At 40.8% G+C, this 24,739-nt stretch overlaps 1 protein-coding gene across 6 annotated transcripts in view; it reads right to left on the bottom strand.

Moving 5' to 3' along the window:
- mast2 (microtubule associated serine/threonine kinase 2) overlaps positions 1–24,739 on the bottom strand; it is a 560,338-nt gene that overhangs the window by 255,896 nt on the left and 279,703 nt on the right. Inside the window, exon 1 of one of the 6 annotated variants that reach the window (XM_068037086.1) lies at positions 13,290–13,654. The exons of the other annotated variants lie outside the window; for them this stretch is intronic. Coding sequence (XP_067893187.1) covers positions 13,290–13,336 — 47 coding nt within the window. The 5' untranslated portion in view covers positions 13,337–13,654. Of the gene's footprint in view, positions 1–13,289; positions 13,655–24,739 lie in introns of those variants that run through there. 6 annotated transcript variants of the gene reach the window in all.

Here is a 24,739-nt window from a genome sequence, read left to right as displayed (position 1 = left end):
TCTTGGCAGGTTTGCCTGACAGTAGATTAAAATTCCCCATGATTATCGCCATATCTTTCTGTCAAGCTCCCATTCTTTCTTCCTTTATACTCTGTCCTACAGTGTAATTACTGTTAGGGGGCCTGTATACCACTCCCACAAGTGACTTCTTGCCTTTATCATTTCTCATCTCGACTCAAACCACTTCTACATCCTGGTTTCCTGAACTTGGGTCCTCCCCCTCTATTGTGCTAATACCATCATTAATTAACAGAGCCACCCCTCCACCTTTTCCTAGCTTTCTGTCTTTCCTAAATGTCATGTACCCTTCAATATTCAGGTCCTAATCTATGTCACGTTGCCGCCATGTCTCTGTAATGGTTATCAGATCACACTTATTTATTTCTAATTGCGCTATCAGTTCATCGGTTTTGTTTCGAAAGCTACGTGCATTCAGATACAGAGCCTTTAGTTTTGAACTTTTATTATTTTTATAACGTCTAGCCTTGACTGATGTAGTCTTAGATTTGTACACTCTATCCCTTCCTGTCACAGTCTAACATTTCCTACGTTAATACCTTTCCCTTTTGCCTTGTCTCTACTCTTTGATTTAACACATCTTACCAAATTTGATCCCTTGCCCCCATTATTTAGTTTTAAACCCTTTCTATTTTGCTATTATGCGGCTCGCTAGAACACCAGTCCCAGCAAGGTTCAAGTGTAGAGCGTCCCAACAGTACAGCAACCACTTTCTCCAGTACTGGCGCCAGTGTCCCACGAACCCACTTCTACCACACCAGGCTTTGAGCCACGCATTCATTTCTCTAATCTTATTTGCCCTATGTAATTTGAATGTGGCTCAGGTAATAGTCCAGAGATTATTACTGTTCAGGTTCTGCTTCTTATTTCGGTGCCTAACTCCTCATATTGACTATGCAGAACCTCCTTTCTTGTCCTGCGTCCTGCCCATGCCATTGGAACCTACATGAACCACATCAACTGGATCAACCCCCTCCCACCGCAAGTTCCTCTCCAGCCCTGAGCAGATGTCCGGAATCCTGGCACCAGGCAGGCAACACAGGCTTCTAGACTCTCGCTCTTTGCTGCAGAGAACAGTGTCAATCCCCCTCACTATACTGTCCAAAACTACCACTACATTCCTTTTTTCTCCCTCCCACTTGAATGGCTTCCTGTACCACAGTGCCATAGTCAGTTAGCTCAGCCACCCCGCAGCCCCCCCTCTCATCCCAACAAGCTGAAATAACCTCAAACCTGTTGGACAATCACAAAGGCTGAGGCCCCTGCACTCCTGCCCTCTGGGTCCCCTTACCTGCCTCAGTTGCTGCCACACTCTTCTGTCCCTGACCACTGACCAAATCAGAAGACCCTATTCTCAGGGGTGTGACCGCCTCCTGGTACAAAGTTTCCAGGTAACTTTCCCCCTCCCTGATGTGTCGCAGTGTCTGCAGCTTGGCCTCTAGCTCAATGAGTCTGAGCCAAAGCTCCTCGAGCCGCTAACACTTACTGCAGATGTGTTTGCCCTGGATCACACTGGCATCCAGGAGCTCCCACATGCTGCAGCTGTGACACATCACCTGTCCTGCCATCCTTAATGTGTTCTAATTAACTACTTAATTATTTTATTCAATTATTTATGTTCCTTTTTTATATATTTTATAAACCTTACCACCAGTTCCCATACTATTTTAAAACTTAGGAATAGAATAGACCTTAACCACTTACCAGATACTCACCAAACAGCTAGCTTCTCCCCCTGTAGTAGAGTAAGAACCAAATCCTACAGGGTCAAAAAGTTAGAAAAAGCAAAGCAAAGGAGTACCTCCTTCCCAACTCCCTCAATTCACCAAACTCCCAGCACTCTGTTCATGTCGCACAGTGCTAAGTGCACAGCACTACTACAAAGACTACATGTTCTTATCAAAGGGATACTGATTAGGAATAGCAAATAACAAGTTCAAATGAACACAAAAAAACTAGCACAGCAAGTACTGTGTTATATCATTGTTGACTTCAGTTCCATCTCATTCTTATTAATAAACTGCACCACGCAATTGCCCAAATTCTGAGAGGCCGCATTGCACACAATAAACAAATAAATCATAGGACCAATATTGCAGGCTACCTAAACATATGCCCAATTTCAAAGTGACATTGGAGAGCAAACAGCAAGTCACATTGACTAATCTCTCACCCAATGGCTTGTTTGTGGTAAAGGCAGATCCAAGAAAGGAGGAAGAAAAATAGAATTTTAAGATGTGGGATTGTCACCTTCAACAGTAATAGCTAAATATAAATATATTTTTTATGTTGTGAAAGTAATTTTTCATCAGTGGAAGTAGGCAGGAAGTCATTACCGCTGCTATCAGCTGCAATCTACACACTGAGAGTAACAGTAAACCTGATATTGCACCACTATTAGATTTTTCCTGTCCTGAGTAGCAGCTGAAGGAATTGACCAGCAGGATTTCAATTATGATTCAGGTTATTTGGAAAATGTACCTCAACATTATTGACAAAAGACAATCTTAGTACGTGTGCTATTACCGCCCACTGTTCGCAAGTGGCATCCAAAGGGGGGAAATTAATTCAACAAGGGGGAAAAAAAATACAAGATCTACTCAGGTCGAGTTTTACCTGTTTTGCGTCTGGAACACTGTCAGTAAATAGTTTAGTGCTCAAGAAAGAAATTACCATCTTGAACTACTGTGATCCCTATGAATGCATATTCCACCTTTTGTAATGTTAGGAAATACGCATTACTATTCACAAACAAGTAGAAGGGTATTAAAAAATGTTTAATTTAAACCAAGTTATTTAATATCTTACATATAATTTCATATATGCGGTACTCCTGGTATTTTTATTATTTTGCAACTATATAAGAAAATAATTAGTATTACTATAGTATTCAGTTCATAATGCTGCAAATCTTTGGGTCTTTCATCACATTTATCTCACTTACCATATCATCTTATCTATTCTGTTCAAAATTTCACACCTCAAAGCTCAAGAACAATATATCCTCAAACAGCAGACAACTGAGGACTCATGCTACACAAGATTTAAAAAACATAAATATTAACTCATGTTCTTTTTAAACAGAAGATTTTTTTTAACATAACAGTCAATTAAAACATCAGAAATTTGGACACTGCCCTGTCTCACAGCAAGTCAGTCAACTACTATCCTCCATCAAATGCTTGGTATCGAAAACGTTGCTGCTTTCATCGGCTTTTCATTCATCCTTACAGGGGTAATATTTCCCCAATAAAAGAATCTTTGCATTTTATTTTTCAAGATTCAGCAACTGTTAAATGTCTCCATTTTGACAGCTAATATTGGTAGAATGAACTAAATTAGGCAATGTGCTCCATTTTTGTAAATGATTGCACTACAATGTGTTATACATTGAAACCAACATGCTTCAACACTGCCCTTCAGCTCGTAAATGAAAAAAGCATCAAATCCTTACAGTTCTTGCAAACCCAAAAAAGGACAAACTTACTTGAGGCAGAAACATGACAGCATTTCAGCTGAGGCAGATAAGCTCGAGAGCTTATCAACTTTACAACCTCCTAGACTCAACATTGAGTTCAGTGATTTGACATCATAACACTGCTCCCATTTTTTCCAAACAGCAGATGCTGATAATGGTTCTACTTATTGCCATTTATAGATACTCTAAACCCATCTTTTGTTTCTTTACTTGTCCTATTACCATCTCCTTTTTGCCTTGCACCATCAACCCTTTTGTCATTTAATCTCTCCTGCTTTCTACCCTATCACAGACCTTCCCTTTAGTTCTTTCCTGCCTTGCCCCCATCCTTTCTTTGCCTCTGTACTTGCTTAAAACATGTTCCATCTCTAACTTCTTCCAGTTCTAACAAAAGGTCATTAACCTGGAGCATTAGACCCATTTCTCTCTCCATAGATGCTGCCTGACCTGCTGAATATAACCAGCATTTTATGTTCTTTATTTAAGTTATGGAGCTGGTATGTCTCAGCAAAAAAAGGGGTGTAATGAGCCGTTCCGTTTAATTTCCAAGTGAACAAGAGCAAAGCAAAAGGCAGAAACACCTCAGTACACTGCACTGTTATGCCAATTTGTTTTGTTGAATGATAATTTTCTTTAATCCACTGACTGGAGATCTGAATTTATATTTTTTTTTTAAAGACATTTTTAAAAGGCCAGCAAAAAGGATGATTTTTCTGGCAGCTTAAATTGGCTACCTAATTTGCAACACTGTATCCTACACTGTAAGGACTGTGCGCAGGGGGAACAAAATGTCTGTTAATATCCCAGCAAGAACCAAGACCCAGGAAGTTCAAAGGAACTACCTGTTCTCTCAGCAAGCAGAGAAATACTGCTGGTTGATATGTTTGAATGATTGAGTGACTGTCATGTGACAAGCCCCTCCCCATCTGTGGTTTTAAGCTGGTGTTTTCTCTGCAGCAGAGGAGAAGCAACTGGACTCTGACATGAGCAGATCCTGTGGGGGTCACTCTCTCTCTCCATTCCAGCATGAAAGCTTTCAAATCCTGCTTGTTGACTGACAACCTTTGCATACTCCAGCTGCAATCAGAAACCCCGTTTGAGGAAATCATCTTGATCGCTATCTCCAAGAGACCCACCAAACCAGTCATCTACCTCTTCAAACTAAAAGCCTCAAGGCCACTGAATTCAGCTAAAGGCCAACTGAATCACCAAACTTCACAGAATGTATACTTTCTTTGAAAAGCACTCTAACTCAACCAATCTACCTTTCCCCACTATGTAATCTATTTGTGTGTGTGTGTAAACCTACGGTGTGTATGTGAGTGAAGGTGGCACGTTGTTTATTATTTTATTAGTTCGGTTTAGGTACAATAGAGTTAACCTCTTTCTTTGTTAACTCAAGAAAACCTGTCCAATTGGTCGTTATGATCATAGCAAGTAAGTAATCAAACGTCTACTGAATTGGCCACTACATTCACTTTAAGAAAGAATTAAACCTGTTGTGGTCTAACAAGGAGAGGCAAAAGACAGAAGCCCTTCAACCTGTCTTCACTTGACCATAACAGCACACTTACCAAGTTCCAGGCACCATGTCTCCGGTTTTGGCCAGTGGCCTCCTGCCACCCAGCATTGCACTCCCACCTGACGCTTCCCAAATGTGTCCAGCAGGCAGCAGAATGCATGCATATAGATGAGGCCAGGGAGTTGAGATCATTTGGACCCCATGCTCTCAAGTTCTGGATGGTTTGCTACCCACCTTGGCTTCAGCACCACCTGTACACATCCCCGCTAAGGTAAGGTCACAGCTACGAAAACTGCAATTTTGCAAATAAAGAAATTGAGGTTCCTGGAAATTCAGCAGAATATGTTATTACAGGGGCATAACAGAGTATGAGGAGAATATCAAAATCTCATTGGTCTGTCAATTCTTTCATTTGATTCATGTTCTGAATGCCTGCATTGCAAAACTAAAAATTCTTTCCATTTTTGTGAGGGATACCTTTTGAACTTTGGTGACGTTATCAAGCTGATGGATGTGTAGATACTCAAAATTGGAAAAACAAATCTGAAAATTCCAAAACCTCATGATTACTTGCCTTGTAACTACAGGTATTGCAAAAGAACAAGCACTGATCAATTATAAATACCATAAGGACATATCATTCCATGGTTTGCTTTGTCTTGAGAATACAAAGTGCACTTTCTGGCTTTAGCAAAGAGATGCATCACACAAAACACGACAATACAGTCTCAAGCATAGCACAATGAGAAGTCCTGTCTGTTTAACGTCTTTCTACATATTTCACTTATATTTATTGTTTCACACAGTACTTTTAAGGCAAACAAAAAGTAATCAGAGTTAGACAGCATTGAACAGCTGACAGTAAAAATACAAAGCCAAACACAAGGCCATGGCCCAGATTTTACAGTTGTAATGACAGCAAAACTGTCACAGTTACCGACAATACAACTGAAATGACAATAACTTCTGCATCTGGTTAGACGCAGAAATCCAGAATTTACTATCAGTGATTCCCTGCTCCTCCACACGGTGTGCTGTTGAAGCCCCATCACTCCCCACATGGAAATCTTTGGAATTCTTTTGATTTGACGTAAACTTCCACTTTTATGGTATTAGTCTCATAGTAACAACCTTTGAAAAAGTTACACCTCCTTGAATGAGGTACAAGGAGGCTCTTAATGGCATACTAAGTCATAATTACTGAAGAAAGACTTCTCTGGCCCTGAAAAATATTTTATATTTATGAAAGGGCCAATCTCTTCATGATAAGAATTCCGTGGGTATTTAATGTAATAATTATTTTTTTTTAAGTTTGTCTATGATATTTCAGCTTTGACCTTAATCCTATGTATGTGTCCCAGTCTTTATCTCGCTCTCTGTAAAATGATTAAAAACTGAGGAACAATCAGTGGATTTTATTTTTTGGTTTGGTGTCTGTGAGAATTCTTCACTGTGATTAGCTGCTCAGCCTGCTTCATGACATCACTGTCAGTGGATGCCAGAGATTCCCTACAGTTGACAACAAAATCAAGCTGATGTCAGAAAGGTGAAATCCAAGCTAGAGAGTTCACTAGGTCTTTGTGGGCAGCTTTGAGGTCAGTGGCAAATGCTGTCATTTCACTGCTGACCTAAAAAATCCAGGCCCATAATTAACTGCCAACTACTGTACAATTCTCCAAGAACAATACACAGGTGCAAAATTCAAAAGAACACCAGCAAATATCAAAATACAAGCATCAGAGTTCTTGAGCCAAATCACTTATTCTGCAATAATTGCAAAAGTAGCAAAAATAACTAGTAAACTATTGCCCTTTCATGTTATTAATTATTGAGTAGAAAAAGCCAAACGGTATTAAAGGAAAAATAATTACAGGCTGTGAACAAATTTCTTCACTGCACCAGACACAAGCCACACTCGCAAGGCTTCAATGCTCTTCATGCTGTTATCTTACCTCCACTGGAAAGGACTGTAATAGGCTTGACAACAGGGACTGCTGGCCCTATACAGATTTGAAAAGATACCCAAAGCTGCACAGTGCTGAGAAAGTGTGACATCTGTATTGCAGGGAACAGTGAGGTAGTTTGGGTTGTTGGCTGGAGTAGGTGATGAGATGCACTTAATACCACCATTTTCTTCTGAAAGGCAGTTTTCAGAGGGCCAGATTCTAACAAAGTACAGTAGTACAAACAATAATCAATAATTCATCAACATTAAAAGGAAATCTGCTCTTAAAAAATCCTATGATATTTAGCTCAATTCTATCATTTCAGCTGGCGTTATCAAAAGAGAAGTGAAAATCCAGTTATAATCATGGCCCAAATTCAACACCAGTGCCATCTAAGGACCCCATAATGGAGAAAATTTAGAATTAGAGAAATTTTTCTGGGATGAATGTGCAAGTTTTAAAATTCTAGGTATATACACTACAAATGCATGTATTATTGTTTTTTCATTTTACATAGATCTTAAAAATCTTTTATCCTATAGCACTTAAATAGAACTGGTAGGAAAAGAAATCTTTTTATGAGGGCAAGGCTGGGAGGCTAAGTTCATCCAAGACAATGCTGTGCAACAGAAGTTGATGACTAGCCATAGGTGTGACTGTGACGATTTTAGTCACATTTAGTCTCAGTAGAAAATGCCTTACGTACACTCTCACAACACAGGTCAATTTACTTCACATGCAAACATGTGCTTAGCAAACTTCTACTACCATTCAGTAACTAGTGAAGTAAACAGTGAAGTCACAATGATCAAAAAACATTTGATACTCTGCTTTTCATTTTACCATCTTACCAAAAAAACTTACAAAAATGTTAAAAGTAGCATGCAAATACCAAGTGAATATGAGTATTGAAATCACATCAATAGATGGTGTCTATTATTACTCATTATTTATTAATCAAAAATGCAATTAGCTACATGTGCTTTGTAGCAAATATATTGGGCACCACTGATTTAAAAGAGTTGGGGAAGCAGTCAGGAGGGTTATTGGCGGTGTCAAAGAGGAAAGGAAGCAGGCACAGTGGCAGCCCTTGCTTCAGGACAGGAGGGAAAACATTACAAGATCATACGTTCAGGTCTAACAGCAGCGAGATAAAACTACAGAAGCATTCAGTAATGTCGTCCAACTTTGTCTAAAATACAGACAGCATACAGTCTCCATACTGGCTCTCCAGATTTGGTGAAATAATCATAAACAGAAAATACACAACAGTAACATAACATTCATGATCAGATGAAGCTACATTGCCTAGTACTTTGGTGATTCATGATATAATCAACAATTAAATCACCAGGTTCAGCAGAATATCCTGATTATGAATGAGAAACAGTAGAGAGTTGCAATGCTGAATTTGTTTCCACTAGTTCAGAGAAGGACAAGAGAAGATTCAATACAAGATTTTTTTTAAATTATGAAGTGCTTTGATAGAATGAATAGGAACTCGATTGAGAGTCAACAATGAGGGGTCAACTTCAAATTGTCACTAAGATTGTAAGGAAAGGCGTTTGAGAAATTTCTTAATACACAGAGTTTTTATAGCCATGGAGATTGGTGAGGCAGAAACCATTGCACCTTTTAACAGAAAAGGAGACAAATATTTGAAACAGAGGAAAAGAGAGAGCTATGGAGAGGCAGCAAGTTAGCAAACATGATTGGCCTGTACGGTAAACCCCCATGGTTCTAAATGGCAGCAAATACAAGCAATACTGCCTCAAATATTGTAATAGCAAGTGCTTACATATGTATTAGTGTTTTCCATGTATTCTGTGCAATCTACATGCTCAGAAAAAAGTAAAAGGAATGCTTTCCAGAGTGAGTAATTCCAATACTGGAACAAAAAACAAAACTAAACAAAAAACAGGTCTTAAAAAAAACTTTCTACCATGTTGGAGACACTTTGTTCTCTCAATGAGACGTACATTGGGAAACCTCAATATCAGCTGAGTACTGTATTCAAATTTATGTATGTCCTATCATAACCAATTTAGGATACACACAGCATCAACCCACTGCATTACAGATCTGTACACTCAATGAAACTTGAGGTTGTCCACACCTGTTGAGCTTCTGGTGTCAATTTGCAATGCTTGTGCTAACCTACGAGGTAGTTACAAAGTGTTACTGGAAAGTTTGGGACAGGATTCTAGTTCAGTGATGAGTGCACGGAACAAGGAAACTGGAAAAAGAGGGAAAAAATATATAAATTCAGCCTTCTAAAAAAAAAGCTGAAAATAACATGTTGATATTACATTTCACGTCAACTTCCACAACATGGAATATGTCAGAGGATTGGGTACTGTGAAGTAGCCAAAAGGAACAAATAGCAACAAAAGGGTTCCTGTGTTAGCTAAGGACAGTGAGCATTGAGTTTCCAGGTGCTGTCCAAACAGGAGGTGAATGATACACAATCATTGCTTAAAAACAAATCAAAAGGCTTTTGCCTGTTAATCACTTACTTCAGAATAATAATCAATCTATAGCACTGCACAATCAGAAATATATAAGCAGTCACTGACAAAAAGGAGCTTTTTCACTTGTGGGATTGAGGCATTTTGTTAACTATATGCTCATGAAAACCAAAAAAAAGAAAAATCAATAAGTATTTCAAAAGAAAAGCAGCAATGAATCAGGAAGTTGACAACTCATGTTACCAACTATCCAAAAGCCGCAGACCATTAGCAGTTATGTGCAAATGTTGAAACAGACAAAAAGAATGCTGGTGTGTTCAGTGATACTGGGTTGACAAGGCATAACATGTGTTCCAGGATTTCGAGTACTGCAAAACTTGACATTTACCATTAAAAAAGGTCATTTGTAATGCGCCTCTCTGCTGCATAATTTCACTAAGGTCTTAAATTTACAATCTGCATAAATATTAGTTTGCTGAAAATTATAAAATCTGTTTAAATAGCAAAAATCTCTCAGTGGCAGGTAAGCAGAGGTTCATTTTCCATTCTTCAACTGAACATGGATAATTTGAGTTTAAGTCAAAAGAATCAGACTGCAACACAAAAAAAGTTTTTCAATTTACATGCACTAGACTGAGATGGACATAACATTTTCAAATGCCAAACATGCATTTAATAGGACCAAAAGAGGCAATGACTGACTTTAATGATCAAAGCTGGGATTTGGTATCAGGGAAGAGCACTGCCAGGAATTTTCTTGAATCACAATTGTAAATAGAGCATCTAGGTTTGACCATCTTTCCATTCATGAAGTTGAACATTAAATTCTTAATTGATTAAACTACATGCATGTAGACAGACAACAAATTCCAACACCAAATTACACAGTAGCTGATTACATTTAAACAATATAACAATAAATTCATATATGGTTTCCCACTTTACTCGTGATTGAATTCCTCTCGAATGTAAGATGCCTTCCTTAGAAGTATGATTTGTCCTAGTTGTGGTATGAAATGATACAATCTTCTTTACAGTTTTCGCCATTACTCACTGCTAAGCCACACACTGACTCACATAACCAACGTCTCAGAATTTATTAAATGTCTATTTCTGAAAGATGACAGCAATGGTTAAAACTGGATTCTCAAAGGACATTAAAAAATCCTATGTCGTTGCTCAATGAATCTGGCCCCAATGACTTTGTCAGTAGCACAAAACAAACGATGGCAGATCAGCAGCCCATCTTACACAACACCCAATTTTATCTTCTGTTTAAGACATGTGTCCATTAGCACCACTGTTGAAGTTGAATTTCACTCCCTGAATTTCAAGTTTCTGGCCAACTGTTGAAATGAACAAACTTTTTCACATCTTTGTGGACACCAGTGCTCTGCATGATGCCGTAAAGAATAGTTCTGCCACATTTTATCAATATAATGATGGCAGCAGTGCAAATTTTTTGTCCGAACCTAGAGAAATAAATTCACTATGGAGCCCGTCAACCACCATTTGCTGTCACTTACAGGTGCAACATATTTCGCGTGGCATGACAAGTGGTTGACCAGTAGTGGAATTTTTTGAATGAGAGAAATGCATGCAAGGAGAACTATTTGTTCTTTCAATTTGTTGGCATATGCAAAGGGCTGCTAGCGGGTGCTAACTGACACGGAGGAAAACCAAACTAATTTTCTGGCAGTAAGCAAAATTGGTGGCATAAAGGAGCTCATTATAACAGTGAAACGTTTATGCATTCGGGGCCTGAAATTTCAGACAATGCTTGTATCAAAATACAGTTCAAACAGTTTTGTTCGTGGATGGGTAATTCGCACAGTTTCCACCCAATGACTAATTTTGGACCAAGTGGTTTTAAGTGAAGTTTTTAAACAGTGAAAATCATACCAAGTGGTCAAGACAGCGGTGTAAAACTGAAGACCTGTCAAAAGCAGCCTTCATATACTTTGCTAACATTTATAATTGAGCTTTCTCTGTTGAGAGAGTTAGAGCTCAATGAAGAAATGCGTTAGTGGTCCTGAGACCCCAATATCTCTGGCACCACTGAAAATCCCATCCAGAAATACTGGGCCACTCCCACGAACCTATTATTAGTATAGCAAATTAAAAAGATTTTGCCACTCAGCAGAACCAAATACATGAATAAAACACAAGGCCACCTATTACATAATTTCAAATTCGCAAACTATATGCTAATATGACATCAACGTCATTTCGATCTCCATCATTACTATAAAAAAACCTGGCTCACTGAAAACATGACATGCATACTCACCCAAGAGCAGAAAAAATAATAGATAAAAATATGAAAAGGCTCAAAGACATGGTAGGATGATGACCTGAAGCTTGGTCAAAAAGGTTTTTAAAAGATAGAGGTTAGTGTAGTCAATTGTAATAAATACAGAAGGCACAAAGCACTGCTGTAACAGTCACAGAGCACATCAGTCATGACTTTAGCTAGTGCCATTTCAGTGCTATGAAGAGTGCCCAAAAGCTTGATCAAAGAGATGGGTCTGAAGGAAGAATGTGAGCAGCACAAGAATTAACAGTCTGAAACTTTCAAATTTCAACAGACATAAAATTCAAATAATCACTGATAAAGTCACTTTGAAATGAGAGTTTGTGCTATAACCTCTGGCCAATATATTTACAAATTAGTGCAATAGCCCTCTTCCTACTGTTCAAAATAATCCCACCAGATATTCAGTTGGAAGCTAGTACTATCCTATGCCCCACTGATAATCAGTGCTGACACAGCTGAAAAAAAACCTCACCGTTGACGATAAAACCTTGACCAAACCTGAACTTATTCTTAAATTGGTCAACTTTTAACACATTAACAGTCTTGTGAAATCAACTCTGCTTCAGTGAACACCAAAAAGGGAGGTGTGCATGGAGAGCATGTTCTTTGTTAATCTTTTTGCATTATATTGCGGTTCTCTTCCATGAATTAAAATACACTTAAATCTGATGAAAACAAATTTCCCACAACATCAAAGTCATTATATATTGAATTCGATCCCTGACACATATATGAAATTCCTGTTCCTCTTAAGTAAAGACCTGTTATTTGTGCCAAATTTGTCAAGTTTACAGTGCAAGATGAATTTAGCAACAGTCCGTCTAATGTTATTATTCTGCCCCTATTCAAGGGAAATTTTAAGGACAGCAATGTCAAAAACTGTATGTGCAGGCTGATCTACAATTGCTGCTGGTGGCACATTGATTGGATGGATCTCAGTGTCTTCAGGGGATACAGTGATGGCAGATGTGGCAAAGTCTAATGTGATCAAACCCTCACTGTCCTAAAGGTCAGCGAATGTCCCATCATGATTTTTTAAATAACTTTCTTAGACCATATTTTCTACAGCACATTTTTATTAAAAATAAATAGTTTAAGGATAATTTAAATTGATGTTTTGTATTAATTTTATGTACAAATTGCAATTCCTGATTAATAAATTCTTGCCAGTGTCGTACTTGTTCTCAACTTCAAATTGAATGAGGATTTTCCTCAAGACAAAAGCTAATTTCAGTTTTACAAAAAGCTTTAAACAGATATAATTACTTTATATTGTTTTATATTTAGTACTGTGCGCCCCACTCATTATCCTAACAGAACACAGTTTTACCAAGTATTAGGATCAACAATAACTTGCACAAGATGGTAAAATTGAACAGATTAATTCAATTTATATCTGTTTGACAAAATCACTATTTGATCAGTGTGCCAATCATGTTGGTAATATTCAAAATATTTTCTAAATCCACTTGACACAACACAAAATATTACAAACACTTTGTAAAAAGACGAGAGAGAGTTAAAGTTACAGAGTTCTTACTGGATCCGCAAGCGTGGGGCCCCAGGTCTTTCTCGTCTCTTCTTCATTGCTGGATTATCTGATACCTTCGCAGCTAGAGAAACTAAGCTGTCCTAGTAATACCATCATAAGACTGACATCACTCAGGGAAATATTGGCAGCTGTGTTTTGTGCAATAGGGGCAGTCGGTAGGAATTAAGTTCAACCCTTGCAGAAAATCAGAGCCACATTTTGCATGTCTCAAAAAGTACAACTTTCACTTTAAGAGGTTGCCAAACTAATTACAATCCTATTCCTGCCAATCCTAAATATACTATTGTACTAACATTTAATAAACAAGATCAACTTCTCTAATCCCCTCAACTCATGCAGAGGATCTACTAGTCTACTCACCAACAGCACAACAACTCTAGCTAAAATTAGAAAGGAGCAGTCCCTTGAATGGCAGTACAAGTTTAGTTTTAAACAAACCAATCCAGTCCGCTGTCCAGACAACGTACTTTGGTGTGAAGGAAATTGCAGGATCCTATTAACAGAGACCAAGGGGAGGAGTAAACACAAGGTTCAAGCAGCCAATTGTTGTCACAGTTGTATTAATACCCCTGATACTCTGTTCAAAATTTTCACATTTAGCTAATTATTTTTATGGGTTGAGTATGTAAGCCACAATATATAATTATTACACACTTGCTTAAATCTTCCTCTTTCTTCAATATCCTCTACTAAAATAAATTGGTAGGCAAACAGAAGTGTTGGGCATCAAACTACTTCAATTTTTTTTGAAAATCAAGTATTTAAAGACTGTGACAGTAGGGATGCACAGTATAAAGTATGAATTAAACTACTAACAATTAATTAATTCAACACTTTATTTTTGCATGCGATGCGAGTGTCACTGACAAGGCCAGCATTCATTGCCCATCTCTAATTGTCCTCGATAAGGTAGTGGTGAACCACCTTCTGGAACTGCTGCATTCCATCTGGTGTAGGCACACCCACAGGGCTGTTAAGAAGAGTGTTTCAGGTTTTTGACCCAGCAGTGAAGGAAAGGCAATATAGTTCCAAGTCAGGATGGTCTGTGGCTTGGAAGGGAACTTGCACATGGTGGTGTTTCCATGCATCTGATGCCCTTGTCCTTCTAGGTGGTAGAGGTCACAGGTCTGGAACGTGCTCTCGAAGGTACTGTTGGTGAGTTGCTGCAGTGCATCTTGTAGATGGTACACACCGCTGCCACGGTGTACTATGGCAAACGGAGTGAATGTTGAAGGTGGTGAATGGAAATGCCAATCAAGTGGGCTGCTTTGTCCTGGATGATGTTGAGCTTCTTTAGTGTTGTTGGAGCTGCACTCATCCAGGCAAGTGGAGAGTATTCCATCACACTCCTGACTTGCGCCTTGTAGATGGTGGCCAGGCTTTGGCGAGTCAGGAGGCGAGTTACTCGCTGCAGAATTTCCAGTCTCTGGTCTGCTTTTGTGGTCACAGTATTTATACAGCTGGTCCAGTTCAGTTTCTGATCAATGGTAACCCCCAGGATATTCATGGACGGGGAGTCAGCGATGGCAATGCTGCTGAATGTCAAGAGGAGAGGGCTAGATTCCCTTTTGTTAGAGATGGTCACTGTCTGGCACAAATATTACTTATCACTTATTAGCCCAAGCCTAAATGTTGTCCAGGTCTTTCTGCATGTGAACATGAACTGCTTCAGTATCTGAGGAGTTGTGAATGGTACTGAACACTACGCAATCAGCCAACATCCCCCCACTTCTGACCTTATGATGGAAGGAAGGTCACTGATGAAGCAGCTGAAGATGGTTGGGCCTAGAACACTACCCTGAGGAACTCCTGCAGTAATATCCTGGGCCCTCCAACCCATCTTCCTTTGTTTGACTCCAACCACTGGAGCGTTTCCCTGGATTCCCACTGACTTCAATTTAGCTAGGGCTCCTTGATGCCACAATTGGTCAAATACTGCCTTGATGTCAAAGGAAGTCATTCTCACCTCACCTCTTGAATTCAGTTCTGCCAATGTTTGGACCAAGGCAGTAATGAGATCTGAAGCCGAGTGGCTCTGGCGGAACCCAAACTAAGCATTGGTGAGCAGGTTATTGCTGTGTAAGTGCTGCTTGATAGCACTGTCAATGCTACCTTCCATCGCTTTGGATGTGGCCAGGCAATTTTAGACAATCTTCGGTAAATTCCAATGTTGTAGCTGTACTGGAACAGCTTGGCTAGGGGCGCAGCGAGTTCTGAAGCCAAGCCTTCAGTATTACAGCCAGGATGTTGTCGGGGCCCAAAGCCTTTGCTGTACCCAGTGCTTTCAGCCATTTCTTGATATCACGAGGAGTGAATCAAATTGGCTGAAGTCTGGCATCTGTGATGCTGGGGACTTCAGAAGGAGGCCTAGCTGGATCATCCACTCGGCACTTCGGGCTGAAGATGGTTGCAAATGCTTCAGTCTTGTCTTTTGCACAGATGTGCTGGGCTCCCCCATCATTGAGGATGGGGATGTTTGTGGATGCTCCCCCTCCAGTTAGTTGTTTAATTGTCCACCACCATTCTTGACTGGATATGGCAGAATTTCGATCAGATCTCTTGGTTGCAGGATCGCTTAGCTCTGTCCATCGTATGTTGCTTCCGCTGTTTAGCATGCACGCAGACCTATGTTGGAGCTTCAGCAAGCTCGGCACCTCATTTTTAGCTATGCTTGCTGCTGCTCCTGGCATGCTCTCCTGCACTCCTCATGGAACCAGGGTTGACCCCCTTGGCGTGATAGTAATGGTAGAGTGGGGGATATGCCGGGCCATGAGGTTAAAGATTGTGGTTGAATACAATTCTGCTGCTGCTGATGGCCCACAGTGCCTCATGGAAACTCAGTCTTGAGCTGCAAGATCTGTTCTGAATCTATCCCATTTAGCATGGTGGTATTGTCACACAACACAATGACAGCATCCTCAGTGTGAATTCGGTACTTCATCTCCACAAGGACTGTGCAGTGGTCACTCCTACCAATAGAGTAAGGGACAGATGCATCTGCAACAGGTGGATTGGTGAGGACTTTGCAGAGTCGACTGGGCAGGGTGTTCTAGTCATTTCTGGTGCCTAGGTCGATGCTGGGTGGTCCATCGGGTTTTATTCTTTTTTGACATATCTATAACTGAATGGTACAATTGAACAGCTTCCTAGGCCACTTCAGTGGGTAATTAAGAGTCAACACATTGTGGGTTGTGGGTAAAGTGCAGTGAATCCACAGGAATCTATTTTGCTCCCCACAACACTGGGGAGACCAAATATAGTTTGGGTGACCGCTTGTGGAACACCTCCATTCAGTCCGCAAGTATGACCCCTAGCTTCCGGCCGCCTGTCATTTTAATTCTCCGTCTTGCTCTCACGCTGACCTTTCTGTCCTCAGCCTACTGCAGTGTTCCAATGAAGCTTAACATAAGCCCGAAGAACAGCACATCATCTTTCCATTAGGCACTTCACAGCCTTCCAATCTGAACATTCAGTTCAAGAATTTCAGACCATAATATCTGCTCCCATTTTTTTTCCTTTTTCTTTGTAGATCTCAGTCTCACTCTTGTTTTTCTTTTTTTGTTTTCAAACAGCAGCTGTTCATCATTTTGCCATTCACACCTTTTGTTTCTTTACTTGTCCCATTACCACCCGCATTGGCCCTGCACCACCAATTCTTTTGTCATTTAATCTCTCCTGTCTTCCACCCTATCGCAGACTTTCCCTGTTGATCTTTTTCCATCCTCCCCCATATCAGTTGTTTACAACTTGTTACATTACTAACTTTTCCCAGTTCTGATGAAAGGTCATCAACCTGAACTGTGAATTCGGTTTCTCTCCCCACAGATGCTGCCTAACCTGAATATTTCCAGCATTTTCTGTTTTTATTCCATTTAATTAAACTTAGAGTCATAGAGAGAAAAAGCACTGAAATAGGCCCTTCGGCCCACTGAGTCTGTGCCGACCAACAACCACCCATTTATACTAATTCTACATTGTTTTCAGGGGACAATAATTAAACCCATTTTCTGTCTACATCTCTCCCCGCTCCCATAAAGTCACTACACTACACACAAAATAGTAATGATGTGGGCTGTGATCTTTAACCTGAAAATGATGGTATCACATGGCAGATACTGTAGCATATAAAACCGTTCACTGATCAATGATCTGTTCTGGATGTACACTATTCACAACTAATACCAGTACGTTTAAGGGGGAAGTTACACTATCACTTTCACATTGATGTGGAAAGATTTTGGCAGCACATCAATGCAAAATAGGCAATGTAGTTCTGGAATCAGGTCCCAATCTTAAGGAGAGTGTGTTACGAAAATGCTTCTATATTTTTTGTTAAGTATATGTTTTTGAGGACTTATATTTAAATTGTGGAGATGGATTCATTGGAAGAAATAGAGAAACTGATGCTGCATTTCTCCTGAAAGGCCTGCCAAGGAAAAAGGAACCACCTAACTCATCTCTTTCTCTACCTCTTTGAGAGCTTGAGGGCTAAAATCCCTGGTGCTGTATCTCTCTTGAGAAGCTGAAAATCCTGCAATTCAAATGGGCTGGCTGAAACCCCTGATGCCACATGTCTCCTGGAAAACCTACCAGATGATTTCTCATCATCTCCAGAACAAATTGCTTCTGAAAAGATCCCAGTGATCCGTCTCCATATACCCAGACACCAGACAAAAGAGATATGACATCCTTACCTACTCTTTTTTGTTTCCTTCAAGAATTAGCAAGTATTTGGCCAAAGTATTCTTTTTTTGTCTTTTCTTTTTGTAACAGATCTGTGTAGAGAAAATTTCTGTATTTTTTTCTGTGTATCTGTGTGTGTGGGGAGTGGGGGGGGGGATTTAAAAAGGAAACTTTCATATCTCAATCTGTGTATTAATGCTTTGCTTTGTTACTGGATAAGTCTTGTTTGATAATAAACTGATAATTATTTTGTTTATTGAAGAAACCTGGTTGGTGTATTTTATTCTGGGATAAAGAGTATATGATTGACCACATTGGTCACTGGGTAAACATTTAAATATATGTTGTGACCTGTGGAAAAAATGAGAAAAGACAATGCACTCCTCCCACCTCGGTCGTAACAAGTGGCATTGACAGCCATTCATGCTACTTGGGCTAGAGACCTTCCGGAGTGCAACTCTACTGCAGCTTCTGAGTTTAAAAAAATGCTCTGGTCATCCATTGAACTACTCAGTTACTTGATAAACCTCTGTTCAAAGTACTCCCTGTTACACAGGAGAAAATTATAGTCTGACCTCATTTTTGTTTTAGCAAAAACATTAAGTTCTTACTCGCATAGAGACCTTGGAGTTGGTTTTACATGCAGCTAGGACACCCTGGTCATATACCAACAAGAAGTGCCCCACAGTAAAGAGTGTGACTTGAAATCTGACAGCATACTACTCCAGAGACTTTCACCAAAGACTGGGAAATCTGTATTCCCAATCTGCAGAATGATTTGTCAGGGTGAGATGATTTTCGAGTAACACTCGGCTCAATTTGAGGATACACCCCTTGGTGTTTACAATGCAACTGCTGCAGGATGTCACTGGAACAGCCAGAAAGCAGTGAGAGACCTGACTTGAGCCCTCCACGTCTGCAATAATATTGTCATTTTTACTGAAATCTCAAAACAGTCTTCTCATTTAATTCCTTTCTTCCAAAAGGATACTTCAATACTTGCCTTCCGCTTTAAATCTGAAAGACCACAAAAAATAAAATTGATCTTTGAGCAATCATGCATATAGCAGGCTAGTTCTGAGAAATCAGGTACGAGTGCCTATGATGATTTCCAAGAGGACATTAACCTATTTTGGCATAGTTCATGCAGCTCATGCCTATCCCATATGAATCAATACAAAATTTAAAAAAATGTAGAGTTAGGTTAAGAGGTTAGAAAGTCCATTCTTTTTCCGAGTGAAAGCAATCTCTGGAACATATCACAACGCACATAAGGATACACTTAAGGCCTTCAGGAGGGACCAGGATGCAGTTGCTGTAGAAGAAAACACTTTGAGTTATAGAAAGTAAATGCAGCTAGTGGTAATCAGTCTCATCAGTCACTGCAGTTTCCTAGAACTTGTTCGATTGCCAGAAGGGCTTGCAGAGGAATCTTCCATAGTTATTTCCTACATTGGTCCAAGGTTTTTCCTCTTTTGTTACCTCTCCCAGGAGACAGCACAATTGGTGGGACTGGAAAAATGGAGCACATAGACTGCACCATGTTTGGGTGGGACAGGCCAGATAGACCAGTTAGTCTTTTCTTGCTGCTCTGTTCCTACATTGAAAATGCTATATACTGCATAACACCAGCTTTGCCCAACAAGGAAATCAATAAGTTCTATTTATATGGCACCTTTAATGTAGCAAAACGTCCCAAGACACTTAATTAAGCAAACACAATTTTGACTTCAAGGCACATAAGGAGATTTTAGGATAGGTGACCAAAAACCTGATCAGAGGCAGGTTTTGATGAGTGTTTTAGAGGAGGAGAGAGAGATAGAGTTGCAGAAATGTTTAGGGAGGGAATTCTTGAGCTCAGGGCCTAGGCAGCTGAAGGCACGGCTGCCAATGATGAAGTGATTAGCGTAAGCACTAAACACCAGTCGTACATTCCTGTATGTTCCCTCAGCTCCTCTATTACTAGCTTTGTCCTCGTCAAGCACAACATTGGTAGTTCCTTCATCAGCCATTACACTCCTGCCTTTCTTGAACTTTTTCCCTAAATCCCTGACACCTCAGTCCTGGTCTGAAAAAAAAAACTGCTATTTGACTTTGCTTTTGGCTCTGTTTTCTGCTTTTTTCCTCCCTTTTTCTCTCCTGCAGTGACAACACTTTACCCCAACACATTAAGGTACCTCATGCCTTCAATCAGTTTGTTAAGAACACTGCAAAATTTGTGCTGTAGCTGTAAGGAATAGCTAGAAAAGGCAAATCTTCTTTATTGGAAAGTGTGAATTACAATCTTTGTGTTTTTATAAGTACTACCTCTCTATCAAAGGTTTCACAGCAGTTTGTGCAAATAATCTTCCCGAGCAGGTGTATGTGATCTATAAGATTAACAATTACCCTGATTTTAATCATCTCCACACAATATTAATTGTTGACAGAAGCTATGATAATACTCTTTGAAACTAGCAGAGTATTAAACTTAGACCACAACTTCCAGCTAAGTAACTTATAAATAGAATTAAAATAGAGAATTAAAGCACCAAAAGAACTCGGCAAATACTGAAACAGTTCAATTATCAAACCTAGATGAAATGAGCTATGTCCTTATGGGTTAATTTACCTTTTTCAGCACTTTGTCCTGAAGCAGTGAAAGAGCCACGAAATTATAAGGCAAAGAAACCAGCACAAACAGGCTTTCTTAGGTTTAAAGAAAAGTTGACATTTATTAAACCTAAACTCTAATTCAGTTAACACCTACGGATACACGACGCGCCCACGCTAGCATACATACACGATACACACGTGCAAATAGACAGAAAACAGAAGAAAAATAAAGTGGAAAAGTTTCAGGCAGTATCAAAAGAGTTTTTGTTACATTCTTCGAGCTCACTGTAGAGTCCTCGATTTTAGGTAGAACTTGCTTTTTGCTGGGGCCCAGTATTCTCCTTAAACCTTGTTCGCTGTAGGAGACTTTTCTCTCTTGGGGTTCATGTGTATTCAGTGGATTCAGAGGCTTGTGAGAAAGAGTCGGGAGCAGACAGGAGAGATCTTCTCAGTCCTGGAGCAAACAGACAGTCTCTCAGAGTTCATACTGTTAGCACAATTCAGAAAAACCCAGGTTGCCACACGGGTTAGTCATGTGACTAACTAGTCTGACCACGTCTTGGATTGCATCACCTTAGCAGTCTCTGGAATGCTCCTCTTACACACAATACCTGGTGATCAAGGTCCATTGTGGGTTGAATGTGTCAGGGAATGGTCCTTTGTTCTTCCAACCGCCGTCTGTTAATATGCAAATATATTTTCCAGCCACTGCTGATCTGTTTAACAAGCCCTTTCTTCACTCCAGTAACAATTTAAAATCAATGTTCATGACAAAATTAATGTGCCTCATTCTTGGCAGGTGGGGGCCTGGCATGACAGTACATTTTGCTTGCTTATGTCATCCTATTTCCTTGCAAATTATGATGTACAAAGCACCAGCTTTTGTACTATAAAGTAGCTCTTGCTGACTGAGTCTGAAATTTTAGCATGAACTACAGTACTTGCAACAAAACTCCTGGTTTTAGCCTTCAGAGCTCCTTTGATAAAACAATAAACAGCCAACAGTCGGAGATGCAGAAGGAACCATTCAACGATGCAAACTTTATATAAGTAACGTTTAGTTTTTCTCTTTATGCCTCTGAGAAACACCTTGGGATATTTGTCTACATGAAAGGCACTACATCAATGCAAGTTGTTGTCGCTCAACATGAATATACAAGATCAAATCAACAGGAAGAGATCAGTGAAGGCAAGATCCACAGACTTAGAGGTACTGCACTGGTGAAAATAAGTGGCAAATTTTTCTTCAGGAAGGATGAACCAAAATACGCCATGTATCGCTTTTATCAAGATTTACATCAATTTCTGGAATGTTCTTGCAAATATCAAGAAAGTTTTGTCAGTTCTTTGGCAAGCCACTAGATGGAGATGAATGCACAGCAAAAACTAACAGTTTTTAATTCAAGATAGGGAGCTCAAGTAAAACAGCCTACATCGCAGACCCCTCTTTAACCTGACCAACCCAATGATTAGCACCATACATACATGCCAGCAGCATGAGTTTGACATTGTCAAAATGTGATTTGGGAGCCCTGTCCACATGCCCAAAGTTCCAGCCCAAAATCAGTGCACACTGTCTTCCAAATGCCACTCGCATGTTCATGACATGCTCCTGCTGTGATTGATGGCAATATGCACTCTGGGCAGGAATTCTCACTAGACTGGAATTTCCTACTCAGTGTGCAATTCTGTCAAAATCAGTAGCATGATGAGCAATAAAAACAAGAAATGCTGGAACCACTCAATAGGTCTGACAGCATCTGTGGAAAGAGAAGTAGAGTTAACGTTTCGGGTCAGGAAAAAAAGTTTGATGAGCATGTAGGTGCTCCTCAAGAGGGCTGGGGTGGGGCGAGGAGGGAAGCAGAATTGGGGAGAACGTTTCGGGAAGGTAAGGGCAGCTTTTTCCACAGGGGGAGGGCAGAAGACAATGCAAACGTCAGGACCAGCTTCTACACCAGGCATGGTCAGTAGGAGGGGGGGGGGGGGCGGGGTTTTTTTTAATTCATTCATGGGATGTGGGCGTCGCTGGCCAGGCCAGCATTTATTGCCCATCACTAATTGCCCTTAAGACAGTGGTGGTGAGCTGCCTTCTTGAACCGCTGCAGTCCATTTGGGATAGATATACCTACAGTGCTGTTAGGAAGGGAGTTCCAGGATTTTGACCCAGCGACAGTGAAGGAACGGCGATATAGTTCCAAGTCAGGATGGTGTGTGACTTGGAGGGGAACTTGCAGGTGGTGGTGTTCCCATGTATTTGCTGCCGTTGTCCATCTAGTTGGTAGAGGTCACGGGTTTGGAAGGTGCTGTCTAAGGCGGCTTGATGCGTTGCTGCAGTGCATCCTGTAGATGGTACACACTGCTGCCACTGTGCGTCGGTGGTGGAGGGAGTGAATGTTTGTAGATGGGGTGCCAATCAAGCGGGCTGCTTTGTCCTGGATGGTGTTGAGCTTCTTGAGTGTTGTTGGAGCTGCACCCATGCAGGCAAGTGGAGAGTATTCCATCACACTCCAGACTTGTGCCTTGTAGATGGTGGACAGGCTTTGGGGAGTCAGGAGGTGAGTTACTCGCCGCAGGATTCCTAGCCTCTGACCTGCTCTTGTAGCCACGGTATTTATATGGATACTCCAGTTCAGTTTCTGGTCAATGGTAGCCCCTAGGATGTTGATAATGGGGGATTCAGCTATGGTAATGCCATTGAATGTCAAGGGGAGATGGTTAGATTCTCTCTTGTTGGAGATGCATTGCCTGGCACTTGTGTGGTGCGCATGTTACTTGCCACTTATCAGCCGAAGCCTGGACAATGTCCAGCTCTTGCTGCATTTCTACATCGACTACTTCAGTATCTGAGGAGTCACGAATGGTGCTGAACATTGTGCAACCATCAGCGAACATCCCCACTTCTGACCTTATGATTGAAGGAAGCTCAGTGATGAAGCAGCTGAATATGGTTGGGCCTAGGACACTACCCTGAGGAACTCCTGCAGTGATGTCCTGGAGCTCAGATGATTGACCTCCAACAGCCACAACCATCTTCCTTTGCGCTAGGTATGACTACAACCAGCAGAGGCTTTTCCCCCTGATTCCCATTGACCTCAGTTTTGCTAGGGCTCCTTGATGCCATACTCGGTCAAATGCTGCCTTGATGTCAAGGGCAGTCACTCTCAACTCACCTCTTTTGTCCATGTTTGAACCAATGCTGTAATGAGGTCAGGAGCTAAGTAGCCCTGACGGAACCCAAACTGAGCGTCACTGAGCAGGTTATTGCTAAGCAAGTGCCACTTGATGGCACTGTTGATGACACATTCCATCACTTTACTGATGATTGAGAGTAGGCTGATGGGTGGTAATTGGCCAGGTTGGACTTGTCCTGCTTTTTGTGTACAGGACATACCTGGGCAATTTTCCACATTGCAGGGTAGATGCCAGTATCATGGCTGTACTGGAACAGCTTGGCTAGGGGCGCAGCAAGTTCTGGAGCACAGGTCTTCAGTACTTTTGCCAGAATATTGTCAGGGCCCATAGCTTTTGCAGTATCCAGTGCCTTCAGTCGTTTCTTGATATCACGCGGATTGAATCGAATTGGATGAAGTCTGGCATCTGTGACGCTGGGGACTTCAGGAGGAGGCCGAGATGGATCATCAACTCGGCACTGCTGGCTGAAGATCGTTGCAAATGCTTCAGACCTACCTCTTGCACTGATGTGCTGAGCTCCCCCATCATTGAGGATGGAGATATTTGTGGAGCCACCTCGTCCAGTTAGTTGTTTAACTGTCCACCACCATTCACGGCTGGATGTGGCAGGACTGCAGAGCTTAGATCTGATCCATTGGTTATGGGATTGCTTAGCTCTGTCTATCGCATACTGCTTACGCAGTTTGGCACGCAGATAGTCCTGTGTTGTAGCTTCACCAGGTTGACACCTCATTTTGAGGTATGCCTGGTGCTGCTCCTGGCATGCCCTCCTGCACTCTTCATTGAACCAGGGTTGGTCTCCTGGCTTGATGGTAATAGTAGAGTGGGGGATATGCTGGGCCATGAGGTTACAGATTGTGGTTGAGTACAATTCTGCTGCTGCTGATGGCCCACAGTGCCTCATGGATGCCCAGTTTTGCATTGCTGGATCTGTTCGAAATCTATCCCATTTAGCACGGTGGTAGTGC

This window comes from Heterodontus francisci, chromosome 8, assembly GCF_036365525.1.
Source record: "Heterodontus francisci isolate sHetFra1 chromosome 8, sHetFra1.hap1, whole genome shotgun sequence".
Classification (NCBI taxonomy): domain Eukaryota; kingdom Metazoa; phylum Chordata; class Chondrichthyes; order Heterodontiformes; family Heterodontidae; genus Heterodontus; species Heterodontus francisci.
Note: the sequence above shows the minus strand (reverse complement) of the source record. Positions and strands in the feature narration are given on the sequence as shown.